At 65.5% G+C, this 7,615-nt stretch overlaps 1 protein-coding gene across 1 annotated transcript in view; it reads right to left on the bottom strand.

Annotated features, from left to right (window-relative positions):
• Positions 1–7,348, bottom strand: part of CPNE5 (copine V) — a 9,028-nt gene extending 1,680 nt beyond the window's left edge. Inside the window, exons 1-17 of the mRNA XM_010584769.1 lie at positions 7,240–7,348; positions 7,102–7,148; positions 5,721–5,824; positions 5,234–5,273; positions 5,052–5,128; positions 4,698–4,757; positions 4,538–4,601; positions 4,156–4,259; positions 3,833–3,937; positions 3,320–3,361; positions 3,158–3,233; positions 2,726–2,779; positions 2,585–2,646; positions 2,244–2,290; positions 1,943–2,124; positions 1,724–1,851; positions 1,545–1,647 (exon numbers count right to left, since the gene is read on the bottom strand). Coding sequence (XP_010583071.1) covers positions 1,545–1,647; positions 1,724–1,851; positions 1,943–2,124; positions 2,244–2,290; positions 2,585–2,646; positions 2,726–2,779; positions 3,158–3,233; positions 3,320–3,361; positions 3,833–3,937; positions 4,156–4,259; positions 4,538–4,601; positions 4,698–4,757; positions 5,052–5,128; positions 5,234–5,273; positions 5,721–5,824; positions 7,102–7,148; positions 7,240–7,348 — 1,404 coding nt within the window. The remainder of the gene's footprint in view (positions 1–1,544; positions 1,648–1,723; positions 1,852–1,942; positions 2,125–2,243; positions 2,291–2,584; positions 2,647–2,725; positions 2,780–3,157; positions 3,234–3,319; positions 3,362–3,832; positions 3,938–4,155; positions 4,260–4,537; positions 4,602–4,697; positions 4,758–5,051; positions 5,129–5,233; positions 5,274–5,720; positions 5,825–7,101; positions 7,149–7,239) is intronic.
• Positions 7,349–7,615: the final 267 nt, after the last annotated feature.

Raw genomic sequence — 7,615 nt, 5'->3', positions numbered from 1 at the left:
GTACGGTGGTGGAGCTGGGGGGGCTGGGGGGGCTTTGGGCCACGATGGGCACCCAGTGCCCAGGACCATGATGGGCTTCCTGCACTCGGGGCTCTGACGGGTACCCTGTGCCCGGGGTTGTGTTGGGCATCCCGTCCTCGGGGTCGTGAGGGGCATCCTGTGCCTGGGACCATGACGGGCATCCTTCCCTCGGGGTCATGGTGGGCATCCCGTGCTGAGTGCCATGATGGGCACCCTGTCCTCAGGGTCACGATGGGCACCCTGTCTTCGGGGTCACAACGGGCATCCTGCGTTTGGGGCCACGATGGGCATCCTGCACCCGGGGCCATGATGATCATCCTCAAGACCATGATGGACACCTGTCCTTGGGGCCATGATGGGCATCCTGCACCCAGGGTCGTGATGACCATCCCATGCCCGGTGGCACCACAAGCCCCCCTCCAACTCAGCACCACTGCCGGCTGAGGGAGCCCCTCGGCTCAGCATGGTGCTCCCGGAGCAGCACCAGCTTCCGAAACTGACCCCAAAGGGCACCCGGAGCCCTGCCCGCAGCCCGGCACAGCCGCAGGGTGTCACGTCCCTGAGTCTGGTGGTGGCGGTGCCAGGGTCCAGGCAGGCACCAGGGCCGGTGCGAGGTGCAGCAGCTGCCAGAACTGAGCGCCCCGAGCTCCCGGCAGAGCCGCAGTGCAGGGACATTAAATAAAGCAGCAAAGAAATATTACTGGAGCTGTTCTCCCTCCTGCCCTGGACAGGAGCTGACCCCCGGGGATGCCCAGTGTCGGGGGGGGGGAACCACCGGCCCCTCGGCCCCCCAGCTATGTGGGCCTCCCCAGCACCCCCACTCTGCTCCAGTAGCCCCAACTCTCCCGCTGCCCTGGGTATCAGGGAGCCAAGATGGGGCTGAGCCACCGCAAGGGAGGTTAGGGGATGAGGAGGAGGGGGAAGAAGAAAGCTCCCAGTCTGCCTGGATGCTGGGCTGAGCGAGGTGCCGGGGGGAACTGGGTGGGCAGACTTGGGCATGGTGCTTGTGAGGTCAAAGGTGCCGCTGGCACCTTCAAAGAGCCGCCTTGGCGCCGAAATTGCTTTTTCCTTTCCAGGCCCCTCACACGGAGGAGGCAGGAGCTGCCCGTCAACCCCCTGGCAGGGACGCTGTGTCCTTGGCCGCCGATGGCACCTGGCACCCCCAGCTTGCACTGGCACCCCAACAAGTCAGGGCATCCCGTGCATCTGGCTGGGTGTTGCACCCCAGTTTGGGGCACCCTGTGTCCCTGGCAGATTATTGCACCCCGATAGCTTGGGGTACCCTGTGCACCCAGCTGGCTGTTGCAACCACACAGCTCGCTGCACCCTGTCAGGGGCACCCCAAGCCCCAGCTGGTCAGAGCACTCTGACATCTTGGGGGTCCCCAGCCTGTTATTGCACCCACACAGCTCACAGCACCCCATGCACCCAGCTGGCTATTGCACCCCGGATGGCTTGGAGCACCCCAACCCTGTTTTGTCTTTGCACCCCATCTGGGGGCACCCACCACCTCCCGGACTCACGTTGACGATGGCCTCCTTGGTCTGCGCCATGTCCGAGATGACGCCATCGGTGATGATAAGCAGCACGAAGTACTGGGACCCATCCAGCACCGCTGCTGCCGAGCTGGGGGACACCCTGTGAGTGACACTGGGGTGGGCACAGACTCCCCCCCCCATAAGGGGTGCTGGGATCCCCTTACCGGGCGACATGGTTGACCACAGGGGCAAAGTTGGTGGGTCCGTAGAGCTGGACGCTGCGCAGGCTGCGGTGATACGCCTCCAGGACGCCCTCGATGCCGCTGCACGCTGGGTTGGCCGCGTCACCATTCTGCAGGACGAGGAACCCCCGTGACAAGGACGATGCCACCATGTCCCCAACCTCATCACACACACACTCCCACTTTAGGACAGACCCTCACCAGTGGGAATTCGTGGGACACGCGTCCATCCGGCGGGATCTTGGCGCCGAAGCCAAGGGCGGGGAACATCTTGTCGCTGTCGTAGTCCTGGATGATCTCGCCCACTGCCTTGAGGGCCATGGCGTAGGCGTTGAGCTGGTAGGGGCTCAGGTAGTGCAGCGAGGTGGACTGCGAGGGGTTCCCTGTGCGGGTGGTGGGCTCAGCCAGGCCAGATCCACCCCCGCCCCATCAGTGGTTTAATGAGCCCTCCCTTGTTAATTAATGCCGGGGTGGGGAGGGGGGAGACAGCCCCAGCGCTCACCGTTGGATGCCGTGAAGTCGATGGCCACCGTGAAGTTGATTTGGGTCCTGGAGGGGGGATGAAAGCGGCTTTAGGGACCTGGGGTGGGTGACGCAGGATGCGACCCATGGGTATGGGGGGTGGGGGGCAGTCCCCTCCTCAGGCGAGCCCTCGGCCCATAGACCGTCTGTCCCTGGGTGAGCACCCCCAAATCTCCCTGTGCTGAGGTTTCAACCCCCTGCACCCAAGGGAGCAGCTGTGGGTGCTGGGGACACCCTGCCTGGAACCTCACCGGCATCAGTCCGTCCCCCAGGATTCAGATGGGGAAACTGAGGCTTGTGTCCCGCCCTGACCTCACTCACCCGCCCCTGATGTAGTCCAGGAAGGTGTGGTCGGACTCCACCGCGAAGGACAGAAGTGTCACCTGCCAGGGACAAGGGGCTGAGCAGGGGACAGTGGCTGCACCCCCCTGTGTCCCCTGCCCGTGTCCCCCCCATCCTCACCGTCCCCGAGTTCAGGTACTTCTTCTTCTTCATCTTCTTCCTGGGGTTCACCACCTGGGGGGGGCAGAGGGGAGCTGCTCCCCCCAGCAGCCGCAGCACCCCGGGGTGCGGGGGGCACCGTGGGGACCGTAACACGCAGGGGTGCAGTGCAGGGGGCTGTGGCACCCAGGGGTGCAGCCCAGGCACCCTGGGGACAGGAACCGTAACACCCCAGGGTGCAGCATGGGGACCCTGGGGACCACAAAGCCTGGGGATGCAGCACAGGGACTTGACACCCATGGGTGCAGCATGGGGACCCCGGGGACCGTAACGCTCAGGGATGCAGCACGGGGACCATGAGACCCAGGGGTGCAGCAGAGGGACTGTAACACCCATGGGTGCAGCTGGACTGCCCCTCTCCCATGGGTCCCTGTCCTCACTATCCAGCCTCACCTCGTAGACGTTGAACTGGCTCTGTCCCCGTGCCAGCTCCCGGTAGCTGGTGGTGAACTCCCCGATGAAGTCGTGGCTGCGGGGTGAGGGGGGGCCACCGTCAGCTGGGGTGCGGGATCGGGGTGGGGGGAGCAGTGTCCCCGGGGCCATCCCCCAGCTCACCTTCCATCGCGGTCCCAGTCATACACCTCCACCTTGATGGCTCTGCAAGGCAAGGGGGGGTCAGAGCCACCTGCCGGCACCCCCAAACACCCAGACCCTCACCCCGGGGGCTGCGATGGGTCCCCGGGGCCGCCCCCGGCGCCCACTCCCCATGGGTTTGTTTTGACGCCTCCATGGGCCTTTTCCTCCTTCCTCCTCCTCCTCAGGCTTTTTCGGTGGGATATTTTTATCCGCCGTTGCCACAGCAACATCCGACACAGGGCCAAGCCGGCGGCGCGACGCCGAGCCACCACCGAGCTTTGTTTGCCAGGGCACGCAGCTGGCAACACTGGTTTTGGGGAGGGGACACCCCCTAGGGATGGGTCTATGATGGCGATGAAGCTCATTGCCCAGATGGGTAAACTGAGGTGCGCAGCGTGGGTGCGGGATGCTGGAGGGCTTGGGCATTAGCATAGGTACCACAGAGACTGTGGGAAGAGGGTGCAGAGCGGCCCCGGAGGACCCGGCGCTCACCGGTCGTAGTCGCCGTTGCAGAGGGCGCGCACCGGGATGGCGAACGCCTGCCAGACCGGGTTCAGCGTGTTCCTCACCACCTCCGTCTTGTGGCAGATGGTGAAGCTGGGGGGGGACGACAAGGAGAGTCAAGGGGGTCACCCCCTAATGGCAACCTCCCCCCAACCCATCATGCCAGAGGTGATTTTTGGGGACAGCCCCACCCCAAGCCTGCCCAGCCCCATGGGGTCATCGGAAGTCCCCAAGGTGTCTCATGGCCGGGGCTGTGTCCCCCCTGCTGTGATGGGGGGTTGTCACTGTGTTTTGGGGGGGGTGTCGCTCACGTCCCGTCCTCGTTGCTGCGGTAGAAGACCATGAAGGGGTCGGATTTGCCGAAGAAATCCTTCTTGTCCAGCTTGTTGGCACAGAACTGCAGTGTGGCCACGTCCTGGTGGGGGGGAGGGGTGTCACTGGGCCCGCAGCCCCCGGAGACATCGGGGGTGCAGGATCCTGGGTGGGTGCTGCTCAGTGCGGGGGTGGAGCTGAGGGACCCAGGACCCATGGGACACACCGTGGGGACAGGTCAGCCCTGACCTTCATCTTCCTCACCCCAGAGTGAGGAAGGCCCAGGGGGTGCAGCCATGGGGGCGTGTCTCAGCCCCCCCACATGGCACTGGAGTGTCCCCAACCTGTCCCCCTCCCCACCTCCCGGGAGCCACGGCTCACCCGGCAGTTGCCCAGCTCTTCAGCGATGAGGATGATGGTGCCACACTTCTTGCCGGGGATTCCACTGCCGGGAGGGGCAATGAGCCAGGACACACAGACACACATGGTGACCTGGGGGGGGGTGTGTGTGTGTCCCAGGGCTGCGCACCCCCAAACTCACCCATTGGAGACAGCTGGAGCGGGTCTCCTGCCCCGGGCGTGCGTAGTGACCGTCCCCATCCTGCCAGGACATACACCGAGGGGTGATGGAGGACCCCCCCCCCCGCAAAAAAAAGCCAGCCCCCCCCCCCCATGGGGAAACTGAGGCAAGGGCTGGGTAAGGGACACAGGGAGCCTGGGGCAGCCCGGAGCCAGGGCTGTCGGCACCAGGGTCTGGTCTCCATCCTGGACACCCAGATAAGGACCCGGGCGCCCCGCCAGCAGCAGGGGGGGGGGACACAACATGGGGACACCGGGCAGCCAGCCCAGCACAGGGCCCCCCCGGGGGAAACCGAGGCACGGGGCGAGGGCTCACGTCAGGGGCTTCTCCAGGCGGCTGCCGGCCGAGCCCACGATCTCGCCCAGGGTGCAGAAGGCCTGGCCAAGGAAATCCTGCCGGAGCCGCGGTGTCACCGGGGTCTGTCCCTGTCCCCGTCCCCAGCCCCATGGTGCCAGGGGCCAGCGGGGTGGGGGGAGCGGTGCCGGCCCCACACTTACGTGCTTGGAGAGGTCGGGGCTTTTGGAGTCCACATCGTACCTGGGGACAGAGCAGGGGTCCCGTGGCCAAGGCAGCGGGAGGAGTGGGGACAAGGTCGCCTTGGGGATAGGGATGGGGACAGGGGTGGGGACTGAACGCAAATGGGGGTCGGGGTGGGGCAGGGATGGGACACAAATAGGGATGGGTTAGGTATGGGGACTGGGGTGGGATGGAGATGGGGACAGGGATGGGGACAAGGATGGTGAGGGTACAGGAATGGGGACAGAACAGGGAGGGGGACAAGGACAGGGACTGGATAGTGACAAGGACATGCCTGGGACAGGGACAGACGCCAGCACCCGCCTGGCACCCCCAGGCACAGGCTGAGCCACCGCACCCAGCCCTGCGGCGGGGAGGGGGGGGGGCCGTGCTGGGGCGCTGGGGGCCATGGTGGCCTGGGGAGGTGACACCAGGGGGACAGTGTGGGGGGACAGCAGGGACACTCACAGGTCGAAGCGGAGGTTCTGCTTCTCCTCGAAGAAGTAGTCGAGGACGAACTTGCGCAGAAAGTCAGGGTTCAGGGAGTTGTCGATGACCTCGGTCCGGCCAAACTGGGGGACATGGGGACACCAGGGAGACATGGGGACATGGGTATGGGGACATGGGGACATGGGGACATGAAGACATGGAGATATAGGGACATGGGGACATGGGTATGGGGACATAGGGACATGGAGATATGGGTATGGGGATGTGGAGATACAGGGCCATGGGGACGTGGGGACATGGGCATGGGGACACGGGGGCACAGGGATGGGATGGGGGGACAGAGGAAGAAGACCGGAGGGGGGGATGGAGTGAGGGATGGGGACACTGGGGCCACACTGGGGGACATGTGGGACACGAGGTGACGTGGGAGGCGGGAGGGGAAGCGCAGGCCAGGCACGGCGGGACCAGGTGCCCCTTTGTCATCCGGCGCGGGGCTGGCATCGCGTCCTGCCTGGCCCCCGCCTGCTCATTAAGGCCCGAAGCCCCTCAATTAAGCAGCAGTTAATTACAGGGCGCCGGGTGGCGGGGCGGGGGGCGGGAGGGAGCGGAGGGGGCTGGGGCACCCCGAGGGGTGTCCCTGAGTGTCCCCGAGTGTCCCCTCCTTGGGGCAGGCCAGCGCCCGCTGCAGCCGGCAGAGCGCCGATCGGCCAGCTGCCTGCACGCCGACGGCTGATTGGCCGGCTGCCCGGCACCCCAACACACTCCCCAGCTCCCCAGCGTGCTGATTGGCTGGCTGGCTGCACCCCAGAAAGCTGATTGGCCAGCACCCTGATATGCTGATTGGCTGGCTGGCCAGCACCCCAACATGCGGATTGGCTGGCTGCTGCACCCCAGCAAGCTGATCACTCACTGGTGATTGGCCAACTGGCTGGCACCCCAACATGCTGATTGGCCAGCACCCCAACACGCCAGTCGGTCAGCTGGCTGGCGCCCCAACATACTGATCAGCCAGCACCCCAACACCCTGACATGCTGGCTGGCCAACATCTGACATGCTGATTGGCCACCTGGCCATCACCCTGGCATGCTGATTGGCCAGCGGGCTGGCACCCCAACATGCTGATTGGCCAGCATCTAACGTGCCGATTGGCTGGCCGGCCAGCACCCCAACACGCTGATTGGCCACTCGGTTGGCATGCCCACGTGCCGATTGGCCGTCACCTCAACATGCTGTTCGTTGGCCAGCTGGCCATCACCCCGACGTGAGGATTGGCCGGCACCCCGACATGCTGATTGGCTGACCGGCTGACACCCCAACATGCTGATTGGCCACCCCGCCCACCTACCCACCCCCCCGCCATGCCCGCTGTCCGTCTGTCCGCCCAGTCCGGGCACTCACCTCCCGCCACTGCCGGCTGCCGGGGCGCTGGGTGTAGAGCACGCAGACTGCGGGCACAGGCGGCAGCGGGTCGGGGGGGGCCCGGACACCCCCCGGACACCCCCAGACACCCCCCCGGGCACGCCCGGCCCTACTCACGCGGGTCCGACTTGGAGAAGGTGTCCTTGTCCAGGAGCTGCCTGTGGGGAGACGGGACGCTGGGGCACGGCTCCGGGGTGGAGGTGACTGTGAGTGTGAGCGTGAACATGAGTGTGAGTGTGAGCTGAGCATGTGAGAGTGTGTGTGAGCATGTGTGTGTGTGTGAGCTGAGTGTGTGTGAGTGTGAACTGAGTGTGAGCTAAGTGTGAGTGGGAGCTGAGCGTGAGCGGGAGCTGAGCGTGAGCGTGAATTTGTGAGCATGAGTGTGTGAGTGTGAATGTGTGAGTGTGAATGTGTGAGCGCGGCTGGGCATGCCAGGCTGTGCCGTGGCTGCACGCATGGCCGGGTGTGCTCCATGGCACATGTTGGGGGGCAC

This window comes from Haliaeetus leucocephalus, unplaced genomic scaffold, assembly GCF_000737465.1.
Source record: "Haliaeetus leucocephalus isolate CR32 unplaced genomic scaffold, Haliaeetus_leucocephalus-4.0 Scaffold1000, whole genome shotgun sequence".
Taxonomy (NCBI): domain Eukaryota; kingdom Metazoa; phylum Chordata; class Aves; order Accipitriformes; family Accipitridae; genus Haliaeetus; species Haliaeetus leucocephalus.
The sequence above is the reverse complement of the archived record's forward strand: the minus strand, read 5'-3'. Positions and strand labels throughout refer to the sequence as shown.